At 45.6% G+C, this 21,567-nt stretch overlaps 1 protein-coding gene across 2 annotated transcripts in view; it reads left to right on the top strand.

The window, feature by feature from the left end:
- Positions 1–12,278, top strand: part of LOC116979608 (transient receptor potential cation channel subfamily V member 6-like) — an 88,348-nt gene extending 76,070 nt beyond the window's left edge. Inside the window, exons 11-15 of one of the 2 annotated variants that reach the window (XM_033031203.1) lie at positions 1,757–1,922; positions 3,335–3,401; positions 6,500–6,768; positions 9,804–9,913; positions 11,151–12,278. In XM_033031203.1, the coding sequence (XP_032887094.1) occupies positions 1,757–1,922; positions 3,335–3,401; positions 6,500–6,768; positions 9,804–9,913; positions 11,151–11,325 (787 nt within the window). In that variant the 3' untranslated portion in view covers positions 11,326–12,278. The remainder of the gene's footprint in view (positions 1–1,756; positions 1,923–3,334; positions 3,402–6,499; positions 6,769–9,803; positions 9,914–11,150) is intronic. The other variant, XM_033031204.1, reaches the window with a different exon arrangement.
- The last annotated feature ends 9,289 nt before the right edge of the window (positions 12,279–21,567 follow it).

The raw sequence follows: 21,567 nt of genomic DNA, 5'->3' as shown, positions 1-21,567 counted from the left end.
ATTTCAATTTTAGAGGCCCCCAAATCAAGGTCCCTTTGAAGCAGACAGGCATGAGCCCCCCCCCCCCCCTCCCCACCTGTGATAGGGCCTGGACCCAAGATAAGACATTACATAGAATAAATTGCATACAAAAGGCACAATCAATTACATAAAAAAGCACAATACAAGGTTTAAGGTCAAGAATTAAAAAAAATCAGTGTCCTACAACGAGACAATGATACCAGTGTCTCCACAGCTGGGATTGGTAGCGTGTGGTGCTAAACCTTATGTTTGATCAGGTCATTAATCCGACAAATACATTTATACATAAGATTTCTTAAGGCAGTTTGTAAAGTATTGATCCCTGCAGCCACAAACATTTCACTTGCACTACATCATCTAGGTCTCTTAAGCAATATTCTCATGGCATCATTATAAGCTACTTTAAGTCTCTGTAAGCTTGCTTTTCTGTGGTTTGACCACAGGTGTGCAGTATAGAGTGGTGTACAATATGCTCTGAGCAGAGACAGCTTCACTCCATCTGTCCACGCACTAAAATCGTGTTTAGTGATACAGTGTGGAAACAGGCCTTGGATCCACCGGTGACCATCGATCACCTAAACACTAGTTCTATCCTACACACTAGGGGCAATTCACACAAGCCAGTTAAGCTACAAACCTGTACATCTTTGGAATGTGTGAGGAAACCGGAGCATCCGGAGAAAACCCACGCGGTCACAGGGAGAACGGCCAAATTCTCTATGGACAGCACCCGCAGTCAGGAGTGAACCCGTGTCTCTGGTGCTGTAAGGCAGCAACTCTACCGCTGCGCCGTCGTGCCGCACCTAGAACTTAATTAAAACTTTTGTAAAGGAGGTATTGTCGGTGAAGAGACAAAATTATTTCCAAGGTCAGAATGTAGAACTGCAGATGCTTGTTAATACACAAAAGGACACGAAGTGCTGGAGTAACTCAAACAGGTCAGGCACCATGAGAAAAAGCAAGCAAACAAATACACAGACAATAATAGTGCAAGGTCAAAAGCTCCCAAGTCTACATATTCAGAGCTCATTTGAAGGTTCTGTGGAATGCTCTGCCACAGAAGGCAGTGGAGGCCAATTCACTGGATGTTTTCAAGAGAGTTCGATTTAGCTCTTAGGGCTAACGGGATCGAGTGATATGGGGAGAAAGCAAGAACGGGGTACTGGCTCGAAGAACCGATTGGCCTACTCCTGCACCTATTTTCTATGTTATAGAGTCATAGAGTGACACAGCATGGAAACAGCCCCTTCGGCCCAACCTGCCCACACCGGCCAACATGTCCCAGCTACACTAGTCCCGCCTGCCCGTATTTGGCCAATAACCCTCCAGGTTGTTGTGTTTAATAGCCTGATGGCTGCAGGGAAGAAGCTGCTCCTGAACCTGGACGTTACATTTCTCAGGCTCCTGTACCTTCTTCCCAATGGCAGGGGTGAAATGCGTGCGCGGCCAGGTTTGTTGTGGATCTTTCAATCTTTTTGAGGCAGCGACTCTTCGAAGGACGTGGACCAAACGCGGGGGGGCAGGCAAACGGGACTAACGTAAATGGGGCATCTTGGTCGGCATGGACAAGTTGGGCCGAAGGGCCTGTTTCCGTTCTGTGTGACTCTGACACTGCAACTTAGCAATGAAAGCCATGGTGAAAATACAACTTGTTGTTACACCAGGGACATCATGTAAGAGCACTTGTCTCTTTTTGCCACAAATGTAAAATTAGTTTTCTCATCTTTGTTTGCAGGATTGTTTATGCTTGCTTTGTATTAATCACCATGATACTGAGAGTTCTGAACCACGAATGGGAAACGGTTATAATGGCGTACGCACTGATAAGTGCTTGGTGTAACGTTCTTTATTTTGCCCGTGGATTCAAGTTACTCGGTCCTCTCTGCATCATGATACAAAAGGTCAGTTCAAGTGCATTCTCCTCTGTCGCTTGCTCCAGGAATAGGCTTGCCGACTCTCACTCCCAAATAAGGGGCAAAAGGTCAAAATACGGGACAAATTCCCGACGGCAATTCGTTGACCGACTCGGCCGTGGCTGGGTGAATGATGAGTTGGCCCGGGTGCTGGACTGCACACAAAGCCCAGCCGGCGGGCCAGCTGAGGAGTTTTGGTCCACGCGACATCGCGCGCAAAGTCCAACTCGTGATCGGCCATGAGAAGGAGGGGTGGTAGTGTCGGTGGTAAGCGAAGGTCCGAAGGTCGGACAGCTGGCCGGGCTGCCGACCGATGGGGCCACGGGCGAGGCGCTGCTGCTGCTGCTGCTGCTGCTGCTGCTGCTGCTGCTGCACTCCATGGGCTGCACTACGTCGGGACGGGTGAGGCGGGGCGGGACGTGGCGCTCCGACCCGACAGTCCCCTCGACCCAAGTAGTAGCAGTCAAATACGGGACAAGGGTGGTCCCGTACGGGACAAAGCAATTTAGCCCAATATACGGGAAGTCCCGGCTAATACAGGACAGTTGGCAACCCTATCCAGAACTGACTTCAATTATCTTCAGTGTAAACCAGCATCTGCTGTTCCTTCCTACTCGATGATCTCAATACCAGTTGTATCAATTCAGTCATAGATGTCTGAAGAAGGGTCTCATCCCAAAACGTCACCTATTCCTTCTCTCCAGAGATGCTGCCTGAATCCGATGAGCTACTCCAGCATTTTGTGTCTATCTTCCTCAACCGAGATCCTGATGTCCCATTCGGCCCTTTGAGCCAGCACCGTCATTCAATGTGATCATGGCTGATCATCTCCAATCAGTATCCCATTCCTGCCTTCTCCCCATATCCCCTGACTCCGCTATCTTTAAGAGCCCTATCTAGCTCTGAGTAATTTAAGGGCCTGTCTCACTGTACGAGTTAATTCAAGAGTTCTCCCGAGTTTAAAAAAAAATTAAACTCGTGGTAAGCACGTAGAATGTATGTAGCGGGTACGTCGGAGCTCGGGACGTCTCTTAGTGGCTCGTAACGCTAACGGCAGGTACTCGGGAAACGCAATAAGCTCGTGAAGACTCGTGAAGATTTTTCAACATGTTGAAAAAATGTCCACGAGAGCCCCGAGTACCGACGAGCGGCTATTACCATAATTCTCCGAGTTCGAATCAGGGGAAACTCGGGAGGACTCTTGAATTAACTCGTACGGGTTAAATGCATTTCGTTGTCTCTGTACTGTACACGGACAATGACAATTAAAGTTGAATCTGAATCTGAATCTGTACAGTGGGACAGCCCCATGAATCTGCTCCTGGAATACCTTCAAACGTACCATCATAATCCAATTGCAAGACCGAAACTAATTATCTGTTTTCTTTCTCTCTTCCCAGATGATCTTTGGTGATCTTATGAGGTTTTGTTACGTTCTGATAATTGTCATTATAGGATTCGGTGCAGGTGGGTAAATTATGCATTATGTCGGTAGAAATGAAACCATTCAAAATATACCTGAATAATATACCGGGAATGAATAACATGACCATCAGTATGTGTAGAGAGAAAAGCCATGTTAATATTTTGAGTTGAGTAAGATGCGGTAAATGTCACTGTTCAAAATAAAAGCTGTGATTGATCGATTGAAAGATAGACAATAGACAATAGGTGCAGGAGTAGGCCATTTGACCCTTCGAGCCAGCACCGTCATTCAATATGATCATGGCTGATCATCCAGAATCAGTACCCCGTTCCTGCCTTCTCCCCATTTAACGCAATAGAAAGGAAGGACATTAGCTTGGAGGATGTGGAATCGATATGGGTAGAGCTGCGAAACACTAAGAGGCAGAAAACGCTAGTGGGAGTTGTGTACAGGCCACCTAACAGTTGTAGTGGAGTTGGGGATGGCATCAAACAGGAAATTAGAAATGTGTGCAACAAAGGTAAAACAGTTATAATGGGTGACTTCAATCTACATATAGATTGGGTGAATCAAATTGGCAGGGGTGCTGAGGAAGAGGATTTCTTGGAATGTATGCGGGATAGTTTTCTAAACCAACATGTAGAGGAACCAACGAGAGAGCAGGCTATTCTAGACTGGGTATTGAGTAATGAGGAAGGGTTAGTTAGCAGTCTTGTTGTGCGTGGCCCCTTGGGCAGGAGTGACCATAATATGGTTGAGTTCTTCATTAGGATGGAGAGTGACATAATTAATTAAGAAATAAGGATTCTGAACTTAAAGAAAGGTAACTTTGAGGGTATGAGACGTGAATTGGCCAAGATAGACTGGCAATTGATTCATAAAGGGTTGACGGTGGATATGCATATGGAAGGCATTTAAAGACTGCATGGATGAACTACAACAATTGTTCATCCCACTTTGGCAAAAGAATAAATCAGGGAAGGTAGATCATCCGTGGATAACAAGGGAAATCAGGGATAGTATCAAAACAAAAGATGAAGAATACAAATTAGCCAGATAAAGCAGCCTACCAGAGGACTGGGAGAAATTCAGAGCCCAGCAGAGGAGGACAAGGGGCTTAATTAGGAAAGGGAAAATAGATTATGAAAGAAAACTGGCAGGGAACATAAAAACTGACTGCAAACGTTTTTATAGATATGTGAAGAGAAAAAGATGGGTTAAAACAAATGTAGGTCTCTTGCAGTCAGAAACAGGTGAATTGATCATGGGGAACAAGGACATGGCAGACCAATTGAATAACTACTTTGGTTCTGTCTTCACTAAGGAAGACATAAATAATCTGCCGGAAATAGCAGGGGACCGGGGTCAAAGGAGTTGGAGGAACTGAGTGAAATCCAGGTTAGCCGGGAAGTGGTGTTAGGTAAATTGAATGGATTAAAGGCCGATAAATCCCCAGGGCCAGATAGGCTGCATCCTAGAGTACTTAAGGAAGTAGCCCCAGAAATAGTGGATGCATTAGTGGTAATTTTTCAAAACTCTTTAGATTCTGGAGTAGTTCCTGAGGATTGGAGGGTAGCTAATGTAACCCCACTTTTTAAAAAGGGAGGGAGAGAGAAAATGGGGAATTACAGACTAGTTAGTCTAACATCGGTAGTGGGGAAACTGCTAGAGTCAGTTATTAAAGATGGGATAGCAGCACATTTGGAAAGTGGTGAAATCATTGGACAAAGACAGCATGGATTTATCAAAGGTAAATCATGTCTGACGAATCTTATAGAATTTTTCGAGGATGTAACTAGTAGAGTGGATAAGGGAGAACCAGTGGATGTGTTATATCTGGACTTTCAGAAGGCTTTCGACAAGGTCCCACATAAGAGATTAGTATACAAACTTAAAGCACACGGTATTGGGGGTTCAGTATTGATGTGGATAGAGAACTGGCTGGCAGACAGGAAGCAAAGTAAATGGGTCCTTTTCAGAATGGCAGGCAGTGACTAGTGGGGTACCGCAAGGCTCAGTGCTGGGAGGTTCTACTGCAGTTGTACAGGGTCTTGGTGAGACCACACCTGGAATATTGCATACAGTTTTGGTCTCCTAATCTGAGGAAGGACATTCTTGCCATAGAGGGAGTACAGAGAAGGTTCACCAGACTGATTCCTGCGATGTCAGGACTTTCATATGAAGAAAGACTGGATAGACTCGGCTTGTGCTCGCTAGAATTTAGAAGATTGAGGGGGGATCTTATAGAAACTTACAAAATTCTTAAGGGGTTGAACAGGCCAGATGCAGGAAGATTGTTCCCGATGTTGGGGAGGTCCAGAACAAGGGGTCACAGTTTAAGGATAAGGGGGAAATCTTTTAGGACCAAGATGAGAAAAACATTTTTCACACAGAGAGTGGTGAATCTGTGGAATTCTCGACCACAGAAGGTAGTTGAGGCCATTTCATTGGCTATATTTAAGAGGGAGTTAGATGTGGCCCTTGTGGCTAAAGGTAGCAGGGGGTATGGAGAGAAGGCAAGTACAGGATACTGAGTTGGATGATCAGCCATGATCATATTGAATGGCGGTGCAGTCTCAAAGGGCCGAATGGCCTCATCCTACACCTATTTTCTATGTTTCTATGTTTCTCTATCCCCTGACTCCACTATCTTTAGGAGCCCTATCCAGCTCTCTCTTGAAAGTATCCAGAGAACCGGCCTCCACTGCCCTCTGAGGCAGAGAATTCCACAGATTCACAACTCTCTGTGTGATATTATTGATTAGTTACAAGAATTTACAATTTTACCAATGCCAATTAGCCTACAAACCTGCACGTCTTTGGAGTGTGGGAGGAAACCGGAGCACCCGGAGAAAACCCTTACGCAGGTCACGGGGAGAACGTACAAACTCTGTACAGACAGCACCCGTAGCCGGGATCGAACCCGGGTCTCTGGCGCTGTGTGGCAGCAACTCTACTGCTGCGCCACCGTGCTGCCCGTAAACGAGAGTCCTAATGAATGTCCAGTTGCAGTGTTGATAGTCGGTAACTCGTTGAAAGATCCGCGGGCTTGTCTTGGTCTATATTCTGCTTGTTGCTTAACTCCAGTTGGTTTTTATTTCATCTTTTAATCGTTTGCTTGTATTTGAAAACATCATAGGTTTCGATGTTCACTTTCAAGCCCTGGACCCCAACACTTACTTGTACTTCAGGGACTTTACCATCACTATTTTCACATTGTTCCAGCTGATGATGGGTCTGACTGAACTGCCTGGCCCTCCTGATATCAAGATCCCTGACATCATCATTGTCCTTTACATGGTGTACATGTGCTTTGGCTTTGTCCTTCTGCTCAATCTATTCATCGCTCTCATGGGAGACACTCACTATCGAGTTGTCAGTGAAAGAAAATCGCTCTGGAAAGCTCAGGTAGTGTCCACAATTCCTTTCCCTCTAAACGCTTTCATTCCTAATTAATTTGTGGCCCTCGCTAAGAATTTTGTATTTTTTAAACCTGCATGGTTAATGGTGTAACATTAATAAGATGGTGGACGAAAATGCTGGAGAAACTCAGCGGGTGAGGCAGCATTTATGGAGCGAAGGAACGGTCGAGACCAGAAACAAAGAACTGCAGACGCTGGTTTATACCAAAAAGAGATACAGTACTGGATGAACTGCAAGGGCGGCACGGTGGCGCAGCGGTAGAACTACTGCCTCACAGCGCCAGAGAACCGGGTTCGATCCTGACTATGGGTGCTGTCTGTACGGAGGTTGTGACGTTCACCCAGTGACTGGGTGGGTTTTCTCCAGGAATTCCAATTTCCTCCCACACTCCAAAGCAGCGTTTCTCAACCGGTGTTCCCTGGAACGCTAGCGTTCCGCGTGAAGTCGCAAGGAGTTCCGAGAGAATTAATTTAATTTTATTTATATTCATGATTTATTTATTTATTTGTTGTTTTGTATGTGACCTGCCCCCTCCCCTGACATCAGTCTGAAGAAGGGTCTCGACCCGAAACCTCGCCCATAGATGCTGCCTCACCCGCTGAGTTTCTCCAGCATTTTTGTCTACCTTCCATTTTTCCAGCATCTGCCATTCCATCTTAAACATTAATAAGATAGCTGTTTTTGTTCAGTTTATCGTCACGTATGCCGTGGTACAGTGAAAAGCTTTTGTTGCGTGCTAACCAGTCAGTGGAAAGACAATACATGATCACAATCGATCCATTCACAGAGTACAGATACATGATAAGGGAACAAACGTTTAGTGCGAGGGAAAGCCAGCATCAGGTGGATTGAATGTGTAAGAAAGAACTGCAGATGCTGGTTAAAATCGAAGGTAGGCACAAAATGCTGGAGTAACTCAGCAAAATGCTCGAGTAGGGTCTCTACCCGAAACGTCACCCATTCCTTCTCTCTAGAGATGCTGCTTCACCTGCTGAGTTACTCCAGCATATTGTGTCTACCATCAGGTGGATTGAATTCCCCTTCACTGAAAGCATGATCAACGCAAGGGAAAATCCTGTGCTGTAAATCCTCGTTTTACCGGACATCTTTATCCTGCTCATTCCCTCTTCCCCCCCAGTCCCATCAGAACAGATTCAGGGACAGTTTCTTCCCAGCTGTTATCAGGCAACTGAACCATCCTATCAACAACTAGAAAGCGGTGGTGAGCTACGATCGACCTCATTGGAGACCCTCGGACTATCTTTAATCGGACTCTACTGGACTTTATCTTGCACTAAACATTATTCCCTTTATCAATAATCTGTCCACTGTGGACGGCTGGATTGTAATCATGTATACTATAGTCTTTCTGCTGACTGATTAGCATGTTTTTCACTGTACCTTGATGATAAACCAAACTGAACCAAACTAATAACTGGTTTAGGTCTTAGCGGACGGACCTGCGAATAACCGTCGATGCCACTGCTGGCTCACGCCGCATGCAGCCCCGCCTGCCCAGTCCACCCATACATGCCCAGTCCACCCATAAATGCCCACGCCACCCATAAATGCCCAGTCCACCCATAAATGCCCATGCCACCCATACATGCCCATGCCACCCATAAATGCCCAGTCCACCCATACATGCCCATGCCACCCATACATGCCCAGTCCACCCATAAATGCCCACGCCACCCATACATGCCCATGCCACCCATACATGCCCACGCCACCCATACATGCCCATGCCACCCATGCCGGACTCCGCCACCGACGCACCTTATCCTCACTCCGGCCACCCACGGGTCGCGACCATCGACTCCGCCGATCCTCGTCTCTCCTCCCCCCAGCTACCAGCAGGCCATCAACTCACCCCGATTCCAGGCCCAGTTCCAGACCGAGAGTCTGGAAACAAATTCACATTCCCCAGAGACTCCGCCTGACCTGCTGAGTTACTCCAGCACCTTGTATTCTTTCTGCAGTTGCTTGTTTCTGCTAGGTAGGATCACAGAGTCATCCAGAGTAGACACTCTATCCTTTGGCACAACTTGCCCACACCGGCCAACAAGTCCCATCTACACTAGTCCCAACGTGCCTGCGTTTGGCCCATATCCCTCCAAACCTGTCCTATTCATGTACCTGTCTGTTTCTTAAACGTTGCGATGGTACCAGCCTCAACTACCTCCTCTGGCAGCGCGATCCAAACACCCACCACCCTTTGTGTGAAAAAGTTAGCCCTCAGATTCCTATTAAATCTTTCCCCCTTCACCTTGAACCTATGTTCTCTGGTCCTCGATTCCCCTGCTCTGGGCAAGAGACTCTGTGCATCTACCCGATGTATTCCTCTCATGATTTTATACACCTCTGTAAGATCTCCCTTTATACAATGATAATACCTTACTCAGTTATCGCAGGCAGTTGGCAATAACAGACACCATTACCCCCCACCCATGGTTCATTATAATGAAGGTTTACTGTAATATGTTTAGATATTGTAACGAGTTAATTTCTCATTTATAATTATTATGCATTGTCATTCAAAGTTTTTGTAAACCAGCATCTGCAGATCCTTGTTTCTACATTGGTGATGTAGATCATAAGATCATAAGTGATAGGTGCGGGAATTAGGCCATTCAGCCCATCAAGTCTACTCCGCCATTCAATCACGGCTGATCTATCTCTCTCTCCTAATCCCATTCTCCTGCCTTCTCCCCATAACCTCTGACACTCGAACTAATCAAGAACTAACACACAGGCTCTGGACGTAAGGATTTAATAGGCCCAGACATGTATGGAACCAGGAGTAGAAAATCACAATATTATTTAAAAGTGTTCATTCTAATCTCCACTTATTCTGTTGTTTATTATGGGTTTTATAGAGTAGTATAATGTTTAGATAGTTGTTGTTACCGCTGCAAGTAAGAATTTCATTGTTCTGTTTCGGGACATTTGACAATACAACGCTTGATTGACTCTTAAAAGGAGGTAGTTTAACCACTAACAGGTGAATGTTGTTTCAGATTGCTGCAACCACACTTCTTCTTGAGAGGAGACTCCCGGCTTGGCTTTGGCCCAGAGCTGGAATACCAGGAGACTTGCTGGGCCTCAATGTGGAAAAGTGGTATTTAAGGTAAAAGCTGAAAGCTGAAAGCTGTGAAAAGTGCTTTGTAGAATATCCACTGGATTAAACTACTCAGCAAGAGTTATTCACCTAACTCCAATGGTTCATAAGTCATCATAGGAACAGAACTAGGCCATTCGGCCCATCGAGTCTGCACTGCCATTCAATCATGGCTGATCTATCTTTTTCTCTGAACCCCATTCTCCTGCCTTCATAGGATTATAAGATCATGTGATAGCAGAATTAGGCCATTGGGCCCATCGAGTCTGCTCCACCATTCAATCATGGCTGATCTATCTCTCCCTTCTAACCCCATTCTCCTGCCTAACTCCCCATCACCCCTGACACCCGTACTAATCTCTGCCTTAAATATATCCACTGACTTGGCCTCCACAGCCTTTAGTTGCAAAGAATTCGACAGAATCACCACCCTGTGACTAAAGAAATTCCCCCTCATCGCCTTCCTAAAAGAACGTCCTTGAAATCTGGGTTTTTGGGTTTGTCCCTCCCCCATCCTGGTTCTCGACTGTAGACACAAGAAGCTGGAGTAACTCAGCGGGACAGGCAGCATCTCTGGAGAGGAGGAATGTGTGACATTTTGGGTCTGAAGAAGGGTCTCGACCTGAAACGTCACCCATTCCTTCTCTCCAGAGATGCTGCCTGTCCCGCTGAGTTACTCCAGCTTCTTGTGTCTATCTCATGTAGATATCTCGGGAACACCTGGATTTCCCTTTCAGAGCTGCAGCAATGAGCAATCAAATAATTTCGGTCCACAACACCATGCTAGCGCTTTGAAAGGGACCAGTTAATCCGTACTCTATGTTTCCTGTCTGCCAGGAACAAAAGAGGAGGGATTAACGGGTCCCTTTCAGAATGGCAGGCAGTGACTGGTGGGGTGCCGCAAGGCTTGGTGCTGGGACCGCAGCTATTTACAATATACATCAATGATTTGGATGAAGGGATTCAAAGTAACATTAGCACATTTGCAGATGACACAAAGCTGGGTGGCAGTGTGAACTGTAAGGAGGATGCTATGAGAATGCAGGGTGACTTGGACAGGTTGGGGGAGTGGGCAGATGCATGGCAGATGAAGTGCTAGCGCGCACGGGGCAATCGCTAGTTGGCGCAGACCAGGCGGGCCGAAGGGCCTGTTTCCGCGCTGCATCTAAAAAAGTCTAACATTGTGCTGTGCGTCAGTCCTCCGCGGTCTGTATTTTAACGCAGCTCTCTCAATTTTGCTTTCAAGGGTCGAAGAGAGAAGCGATTACCAAAAGGCCAGGAAGAAGGCTGAAGACGAGGAGAAAGAAAACATATCCCACCCAAGGAAGAACAGAAGTGCCTACCGCTGGAAACTCATCCATAAAAACATATCGAAAAACATGAAGAAAAACGACGTTCCAAGTGATATGACCACTCTTTAAATTCTCATCCCTGTAACCCGAGAGACATTGGCTTGTGGGAAAACACACACACACACAATTGTTTTTTCTGACTGTGCTGAACCTTGGTGCATTTGCATTTCTTCAAGGCAAAATACCTGCTTAGAAATGGGGAGAGTGCGTTTCCAGGTGTAACATAGCCACGTCACAAGGAAGCATTGAAAACTTTAAGTGGAGTTGAATTTCAATAGATTAATTAAAACTCTAAATGTTTTTTTGAATGTGATAATAAAAAAAAACCTTTGTTACCGCTCGTTATAAGTTAGGATCATTTGTAAAGTTACGATTAGATAGTCGCTTTCAATAGGCACCGGAATCAGTACTAAGACTTCTAACTAGAAAATCTTGTCATGCGCAAAGGTGATTTGCAGTAGAAATATTTCAAAGAAACGTCACGGAAATACAATAATACCAAAAATAAGTTAAATTCAAAACAGGGCAAAGTGGGTGTTTTTTGTGCATCTACAGATTAAGCACATTTGTTGCAATGGTTTTTAGAGGAATCTTTAAACTTTAATAACAAAATTACTTGCAGTATAAAGTTACTATCACAGCTAGTAAATGATCTGTGCAATAATAATACATGATGTTACTGCACACACAGATTAAGAATGAACGTTTTTTTAATATATATATAGAATGTAAGTAAGTGAAAATGATACAGTATTTTAAAACAAGGTACAGAATGCTACAGTAGTGAAGGGGTTAACTGCTGCTGACTGTTGTAACACTGTACCACAATAAACCTCAAATAAGATATTACTGAAAGAACGAAGAAAGATTCAATGACTCCATCAGTAACTAGTTGCTGCAAATACAGAACTGAAGGCTTAAAGCTGCACATTAAAATGTCACGTCCAACCAGTCGACGGCACTGTAAGCAAAGGTAGGAATCGAGTCACAGAGTGAAACAGCATGGAAACGGGCCCTTCGGCCCAACTTGCCCACACCGGCCAACATGTCCCACCTGCACTAGTGTGTGGATCGCGGATCGGCCTCTACAGACATCTGCAGACCCGCAAGTAGACCACCCTATGGAGAGGAGAGGACCGCCGATGATGATGATGGAGTCACACCTGCCCGCGTTTAGCCCATATCTCTCCAAACCTGTCCTATCCACGTACCTGTCTAATCATTTCTTAAATGTTGGGATAGTCCCAGCCTCATCTACCTCCTTTGGCAGCTTGTTCCATACACCCACCATCCCTTGTGTGAAAAAGTTACCCCTCAGATTCCTATTAAATCTTTTCCCCTTCACCTTGCACCTACTGTATGTCCTCTGATCCTCGATTCACCTACTCTGTGCACGAGGCTCTGTGCATCTACCCGATCTATTCCTCTCACGATTTTATACACCTCTGTAAGATCTCCCCTCATCCTCCTGCGTTGATTGATTGAACATTGATAACATCAATCGTTAATACAAGATTGATAATTGTGCATTGTTTCATTCTAAGTGCTAAAATGATATTCCATCTGATTAAATCTACAGTATGACTTGTGCTTCAGAACGAGGGGCAGTGGGAATAACTCAGGTAGGATGCGACACTTCGAACTACATTGGCATTCTTAGGCTACTTTTCCGAACAGTGATTTATTTTTTAGTCATGGCCAATAATACGAAGCTTTGAAGATTCAGCTGCCTTACAAGGATTTGTGAATGCCTAATTCAAATTTAATTGAATCAAAATTAGTTTGTTCATCTCATCTAACTGCTTGGTTGTTAATTTTGGTTTTCTTAAATGATATTTTACCGTAACTTTTTGTTGTGCGTCATTTGAGATGTTATGTTAGTGATCTACTGAAAATCTATAGTTTAGTTTAGAGATACAGTGCTGAAACAGGCCCTTCGGCCCACCGGGTCCGCGCCGACCAGCGATCCCTGCACATTAACACTATCCTGCACCCATTAGGGACAATTTATAATTTTACTGAAGCCAATTAACCTACGTCTTTGGAGCCTGGCAGGAAACCGGAGCTCCCGGAGAAAAACCCACGCAGATGGCGGGGAGAGCGTACAAACTCCGTACAGGCAGCACCCGTAAGTCAGGATTGAACCCGGGTCTCTGGCGCTGCGCCACCGTGCCGTTTCGAAAGTCTCATCATCACCTGCACTCTTTGTGTACACAGCAAACACTGTGATTGTCACCAAGCATCTGCACTTCTGTTTAAGGACAGTCCTGAAGGTAAATGCCTAGACACTGCATTCTTGCAATCTGTAGAAGGGTCTCAACCCGAAACGTCACCCGTTCATTCTCTCCAGAGATGCTGCCTGTCCCGCTGAGTTACTCGGGCATTTTGCGTCTATCTTCGGTGCAAGCCAGCATCTGTGGTCCCTTCCTATCTGGAATGTGTTCCTGTGTACTTTACAATTTGCTCGTCTGAATATTAAATGTATTGTGAATAAATTATAGTCGAATCCTTAACTTGTTTAAAATTTCTCAGTAGCTCAATTGCACGGATTTTTCTTTTCACTTATGTAATAATCTGCTTCAGGCACTGAGGACATGAAAGGAACAACTTTGAGAGGCTATAATCCTAAACCCGTGGCTGTCTCATGCAACAATGCATCCCCCCCGCCCAACTCCATCAGCTGCAGTCTTTGTGTACACTCCAATCACTGGCGTTGTCACCAAGCATCTGCAGCTCTGTTTAAGGACAGTCTAAAGGACACACTTCAATGGGTGTTGTACGCCATTGTTGTGACCATAACAGGCTGCAGAGAGGAGCACAACAGAACACGGGCAGGTGCCACCAAGCTAATCGACTCACAACTTACACAAGCCAGAACCTTCACCAACTGACTGTGCGACAGGCTGACCTCGGCAAGGTCAAACCCAGCCTCGTAGCGACATGCACCAGCTGGATCGTTGCACCTTATTTTGGACTTCAGCTGGTGGGACCTTTCCCACGGTTGGGGAGAAGGCGGTAGAATGGGGTTAGGGGGGAGGAATAGACTCGATGGGCCAAATGGCCTAAAACCCCTGTCCCATGGTACGAGCTCATTCCAAGAGTTCTCCCGAGTTTGCCCTTATTCAAACTGGGAGATTTACGGTAATGGCCACTCGTCGGTACTCGGGGCTCTCGTGGACATTTTTCAACACGTTGAAAAATCTTCACGAGTCTTCCCGTGCTTACCTGCCGTTAGCGAGTCTTCCCGAGTACCTGCCGTTAGCGCTAAGAGACGTCCCCGAGCTCCGACGTACCCACTACGTTCATTCTCCGTGCTTACCACGAGTTTGATTTTTTTTAAACTCGGGAGAGCTCTTGGAATGAACTCGTACTGTGGGACAGGGCTATAATTCTATTCCTGTCACTTGTGACCTTGTGACATTTTGTGCAAATGATCCAGGGTCTTTGTTTAAAAAACAGTCATGGAGGAAACAGGAAGCGGAAGACGGGTCCCCCAACCCGAAACGTTCTCCTGTCCATCTTCTCCAGAGATGCTGCCTGACCCGCTGAGTTACTCCAGCACTTTGTGCCCTTTAATGAAGAAAACTAACTGCTACAAAATAAGAGCAATGTAATACTTTGTATTAGGACATGGAATAGTACAGCTCAGGGTGTCTGTGCCGAATTAAACTAAACTGATTACTCTAGCCAAGTACCCGTCTGAAGAAGGGTCCATTTCAGGGTTATGGGGAGAAGGCAGGAGAATAGGGTACACAAAATTGCTGGGGAAACTCAGCGGGTGCAGCAGCATCTATGGAGCGAAGGAAATAGGCGACGTTTCGGGCCGAAACCCTTCTTCAGACTGATGGGGGGTGGGGAAAGAAAGAAGGAAAAAGGGAGGAGGAGGAGGAGCCCGAGGGCGGGCGGATGGGAGGGTGGGAGGAGACAGCTAGAGGGTTAAGGAAGGGGAGGAGACAGCACGGGCTAGCCAAATTGGGAGAATTCAATGTTAAAATAGGAGAATAGGGTTATGAGGAAGAGATTGGTCAGCCATAATTGCATGGCAGAGTAAACTTGATGGGCCGAATGGCCTAATTCTGCACCTATCACATGAACTTATTCCCTCTTCAGATGCTGCCTGACGCCGCGCTGAGTTCCTCCAGCAATCCAGATTCATGTATAGAACATATAAAGGTGAAGCGCAGGAACAGGCCCTTCGGCCCACAATGTTTGTGCCGAACATGGAGCCAATGCATGATGATGCATCTCTTGCCCAGAGTAGGTGACTCGAAGACCAGAGGACAGAGGCTTAAGATGAAGGCGAAAAGATTCAGTAGGAATCTTGACGGGTAGCTTTTTCACGCAAAGGGTGGTGGGTGTATGGAACAAGCTGCCAGAGGAGGTAGTTGTGGCTGGGACTATCCCAACATTTAAGAAGCAGTTAGACGGGTACATGGATAGGGCAAGTTTGGAGGGATATGGACCGGTGGGACTGGTGTAGGTTTGACATGTGGGCTGTTGTGGGCAAGTTGGGCCTGTTTCCACACTGTATCACTCTATGACTCTATCTGCAACTCCTTGGGTCTCACTGTCTCGTGTTGAATAGTCAATCCATTTCACCAAGTTAAATACAATGTTTTTCTAACTATCCAACATTTTACTAACATTTTTTTCTTTCTAAAAGAAAATCAATGAGAAGGAAAAATGTAGTTTATTTCTTGGGCGTTTAATTTTGCAGCAACTTACTCCGAATATACAAATGAAAGATGGCCGACAGCTACAGATCAATTTATTTACTTACAGTGCATTCAGAAAGCGTTCAGACTCCTTCACTCTTGTGGCCCTTGTGGCTAAAGGGATCAGGGGGTATGGAGAGAAGGCAGGTACAGGATACTGAGTTGGATGATCAGCCATGATCATATTGAATGGCGGTGCAGGCTTGAAGCGCCGAATGGCTTACTCCTGCACCTGTTTTCTATGTTTCACTTTTCCCACATTTTGTTACGTTACAGCCTTATTTTAAAATTAAATTCATTTATTTTCATCATCAACCTACACACCATACCCCAGAATGAAGAAGTGAAAACAGGTGTTTAGAAATGTTTGCAAAGTAATTCATAATGAATAACTGAAATATAACATTTACATAAGTATTCAGACCCTTTGCTATGACTCTCAAAATTGAGCTCAGGTGCATCCTGTTTCCATTGATTATCCTTGAGATGTTTCTACAACTTGATTGGTGTCCACCAGTGGTAAATTAAATTGATTGGACATGATTTGGAAACGCACACACCTGTCTATATAAGGTCCCACAGTTGACAGTGCATGTCAGAGCAAAAACCAAGCCATGAAGATGAAGGAATTGTCCGTAGACCTCCGAGACAGGATTGTGTCGAGACACAGATCTGGGGAAGGGTATAAAACAATGTCTGCAGCATTGCAGGTCCCGAAGAGCACAGTGGCCTCCGTCATTTTTAAGTGGAAGAACTTTGGAACCACCAGGACTCTTCATAGAGCTGGCCGCCCGGCCAAACTGAGCAATCGGGAGAAGAGCCAGGGAGACCAAGAACTCGATGATCACTCTGACAGATCTCCAGAGTTCCTCTGTGGAGATGGGAGAACCTTCCGGGAGGACAACTATATCTGCGGCATTCCACCAATCAGGCCTTTATGGTAGAGTGGCCAAACGGAAGCCACTCCTCAGTAAAAGGCACATGATAGCCCACTTGGAGTTTGCCAAAAGGCACCTAAACAAGATTCTCTGGTCTAATGAAACCAAGATTGAACTGTTTGGCCTGAATGACAAGCGTCACATCTGGATGAAACCAGGCACCCCTAATCACCTGGCCAATACCATACCTACGGTGAAGCATAGTGGTGGCAGCATCATTATGTGGGGATGTTTTTCAGCGGCAGAAACTGGGAGACTAGTCAGGATCGAGGGAAAGATGAACAGAGCAAAGTAGAGAGAGATGCTTGATGAAAACCTGCTCCAGAGCGTTCTGGACCTCAGACTGGGCCCAGCCAGAGCCTGGACTTGAACCCGATGGAACATCTCTGGAGGGACCTGAAAATAGCTGTGCATCAACGCTCCTTATCCAACCTGACAGAGCTTGAGAGGATCTGCAGAGAAGAATGGGGGAAATCACCCAAATACAGGTGTCAAGCTTGTAGCGACATACCCAAGAAGACTCGAGGCTGTAATCGCTACCAAAGGTGCCTCAACAAAGTACTGAGTAAAGGGTCTGAATACTTATGTAAATGTGATATTTCAGTTAATTACATTGCAAAAATTTCTAAACACCTGTTTATGCTTTTTTAATTATGGGGTATTGTGTGTAAATTGATGATAACAATGAATTTAATCTATTTTAGAATAAGGCTGTAATGTAACAATATGTGGGAAAAGTGAAGGAGTCTGATACTTTCTGAATGCACTGTATAACTGCTGGAAACATTTTGCCTGCCATTTACCAAGCCTCCCATTCTGTCCAGGAGTCACCGAGTGCTGATGTACGACAAAGCAGTGGCACAGCAGTAAAGTTGCTGCCTCACAGCGCCAGAGACCCGGGTTCGATCCTGACTTTGGGTGCTGTCTGTACTGAGTTTGTGATCTGCGTTGATTTACTCCGAGATCTTTGGTTTTCTCCCACACTCCAAGGACCTGCAGGGTTGTAGGTTGATTGGCTTGGTATAAATGTAAAATTGTCCCTAGTGTGTGTGGGGGCAGTGTAAGGGGCCTGTCCCACTTTCACGACCTTTTTTACTCGTGGACATTTTTCATCACTCTAGAAAAAACGCCCCGGCCTACTTGATGCCACGAGTACCTACGACCTCGTGACGACCATGCTGCGAGTACGAGCCAAGGGCAAACTCGGCAGAGGTCGTGAATTAGGTCGTGAAAGTGGGACAGGCTCTTTAATATCCAGGGACCACTGGTCGGCGAGGACTCGATGGGCCGAAGGGCCTGTTTCCCCGCTGTGTCTCTAAACTAAATCTTACAAAAAGGTGGAGTAACTCGGCAGGGCAGGCAGCATCTCTGGAGAACATGGATGGGTGACGTTTCCAGTTTGGACTCTTTATGTTCTACGCAAGATACCAGCGCTTGCGGTTCCTTGTGCACCTTGGTTATTGATGTCAGCGGCTCACAAAAGGGAATATATGATGCATAAACATGGAGCTGGTACTGAAAGTATGGGTATAAGATTTACAGTTTAAGAAAGAACTGCAGATGCTGGTAAATCGAAGGTAAACACAAAATGCTGGAGTAACTCAGCGGGTGAGGCAGCATTTATGGAGAGAAGGAATTAGCGACGTTTTGGGTCGAGACCCTTCTTCAGACTGAAAATCAGGGAAAAGAGATTCATCATCTTCGATATCTCTCGTTTCCCTTTCCCTGATGCTCAATCTGAAGAAGGGTCTCGACCCCAAATGTCACCTATTCCTTTTTTTCCGGAGATGCTGCCTGACCCGCTGAGCTACTCCAGCTTTCTGTGTCCATCTTTGGTTTAAACCAGCATCTGCAGTTCCCTACTATACATCAAAGTGAACCTTCAGTTTGTAGTGCAGGACATTTATAAATATGGAAAAACTCTAATAGTGGTTGTAATATCCGAGACTTGTGTCAAATTAATTAGTCATAGTGCGGAAACAGGCCCTTCGGCCTGACTTGCCTATGCTGACCAAGTTGCCTCAACTACACTAGTCCCACCTGCCTGCGTTTGGCCCTTAACCCTCTAAAGCTTTCCTATCCATGTCCATGAGTAAAAAAGGTTGTGACAGGCAGGCAGTGAAGAAAGCGAATGGTATGTTAGTATTCATAGCAAAAGGATTTGAGTATAAGAGGGAGGTTCTACTCCAGTTGTACAGGGTCTTGGTGAGACCACACCTGGAGTATTGCGTACAGTTTTGGTCTCCTAATCTGAGGAAAGACATTCTTGCCATAGAGGGAGTACAGAGAAGGTTCACCAGACTGATTCCTGGGATGGCAGGACTTTCATATGAAGAAAGACTGGATAGGCTCGGCTTGTACTCGCTAGAATTTAGAAGATTGAGGGGGGATCTTATAGAAACTTACAAAATTCTTAAGGGGTTGGACAGGCTAGATGCAGGAAGATTATTCCCGATGTTGGGGAAGTCCAGAACAAGGGGTCACAGTTTAAGGATAAGAGGGAAGTCTTTTAGGACCGAGATGAGAAAATCATTTTTTACACAGAGAGTGGTGAATCTGTGGAATTCTCTGCCACAGAAGGTAGTTGAGGCCAGTTCATTGGCTATATTTAAGAGGGAGTTAGATGTGGCCCTTGTGGCTAAAGGGATCAGGGGGTATGGAGAGAAGGCAGGTACAGGATACTGAGTTGGATGATCAGCCATGATCATATTGAATGGTGGTGCAGGCTCGAAGGGCCGAATGGCCTACTCCTGCACCTATTTTCTATGTTTCTATGTCCCGCTGAGTTACTCCAGCATTGTGTCCAACATCTTTGTAAATCCTCCTTGCACTCTTCCCAGTTTAATTCAAGACGGGCTTTTGTTTTACTGTATCCTTTACGTGCGATAAAATGGAATATTGAATCAGAAGCTTAGATTATTTAGAAATGCATGCAGCCACCACATTTTGCTGAGTAAATCAAAGTTTTATTTTAGTGAAGTGAAATTCAGTATGAACTTGGACCCATCGAAGTAACAAAAACAAAGTATTTTCCACAGATCACGCACCAGAAGAACACCTAAATCTGAAGAGAATATTACAGTCAATCTATATGGGTGATAATTCTAAGTTATGAACAACGTAACAAGTTTAAATGCTGTTTTAAATCATGAATCACCAGCACCTTGAAGAGCCATTCGGATCATTACATTAGTTGCACATGTGTATCTTGGCGTAACTCAGCTGGTGAGGCAGCATCTATGGAGAGAAGGAATTGAGGGTCTTGACCTGAAACTTCGCCAATTCCTTCTCTCCATAGATGCTGCCTCACCCCCCCCCCCCCCCCTCCTGAGTTACTCCAGCATTTTGTGTCTACCTTCGATTTACCAGCATCTGCAGTTCTTTCTTAAACATGTGGATCTTGGCTACTGTTGTTGACTTACACTATCTTAAGACTTCTGACTTATTTCATTGCAACTTAGAGGGATGTAGGAACTCCTGGATTTCTGTGAGGGTGGCATAGGAAGGGTCTCGACTCGAAACGTCACCTATTCCTTTACGCCGAGGATGCTGTCTGTCCCACTGAGTGTTTTGTGCCTGTCTTCTGTAAAGGGCCTGTCCCACTTACAGAATTTTTTTTCGGCGACTGCCGGGACCCGATATAGTCGCAGCAGGCCGCCGAAAATGTTGAAAATCCGGCGGCGATCAGAAAAAGATACGACTCTTTGGGCGACTGCACCCGGCCATACAGGCGACATGTCGCCCAAAGAGTCGTAACATTTTTTGAACATTTTGAACATTTTTGGCGACCTGCTGCGACTATGACGGGTGCCGGCAGTCGCCGAAACAAAAATCACATAAGTGGGACGGGCACATTAAGGGTCATGTTAGACAAGTCAGATTTTACACATGTGGGAATTCCCATCCACTGCCTGAACCCACCCACTGAAGGGGATTAACCGTCTCAGCAGCGTACAGCAGGGTCCAGGGCACTTTCCACGGCGCACGGCCTTCTGGGTAAGCAGCGCCACCATTGCCAGCTTGTTTCTGATGTAAACCCGAGTGATGGCACAGTGTTGTGGGAATCACAACCTGCCTTGATTGCACTGGGGGCTGAGTATGGAATTATTTATGCCTGTCCCGCTGAGCTACTCCAGCTATTTGTGTCTATCTGCGGTGTAAACCAGCATCTGCTGTTCCTGCCTACACATTTTGTCTGCTCCACTGCGAAATCTCCTTGGAGAAGTCCTCCTCTCTCCGACAAGATCCTCTCCCTCTGTGTACCGATACTTTGTTTCATATCCTTCATTCGTTGTTCTTTATCTCTCTACATCATCGTCTATATCTCTCTCGTTTCCCTTATCCCTAAACAGTCAGAAGAAGGGTCTCGACCCAAAACGTCACCCATTCCTTCTCTGCAGAGGTGCTGCCTGTCCTGCTGGGTTACTCTAGCAGTTTGTGTCTGCTAATATTTACCCAAGTGTGAGTTTACACAAGGTGTCAATTGTGTAAGTTGTATAACATTTGTTGGTCTAAATGCCAGGAGATAAATGCGAAAAGGAATGCAAAGGTAATTTTCACTTCAATTTTAGAATCATACACTAAAGATGATTTCAGTACATTAATATTAGTGTCATAAATGTGAAACAGTGAGATGAAAGTGACAGTAATACGAATGG

The sequence above is a fragment of the Amblyraja radiata genome, chromosome 13 (genome assembly GCF_010909765.2).
Source record: "Amblyraja radiata isolate CabotCenter1 chromosome 13, sAmbRad1.1.pri, whole genome shotgun sequence".
Taxonomy (NCBI): Eukaryota; Metazoa; Chordata; class Chondrichthyes; order Rajiformes; family Rajidae; genus Amblyraja; species Amblyraja radiata.
The sequence above is the reverse complement of the archived record's forward strand: the minus strand, read 5'-3'. Positions and strand labels throughout refer to the sequence as shown.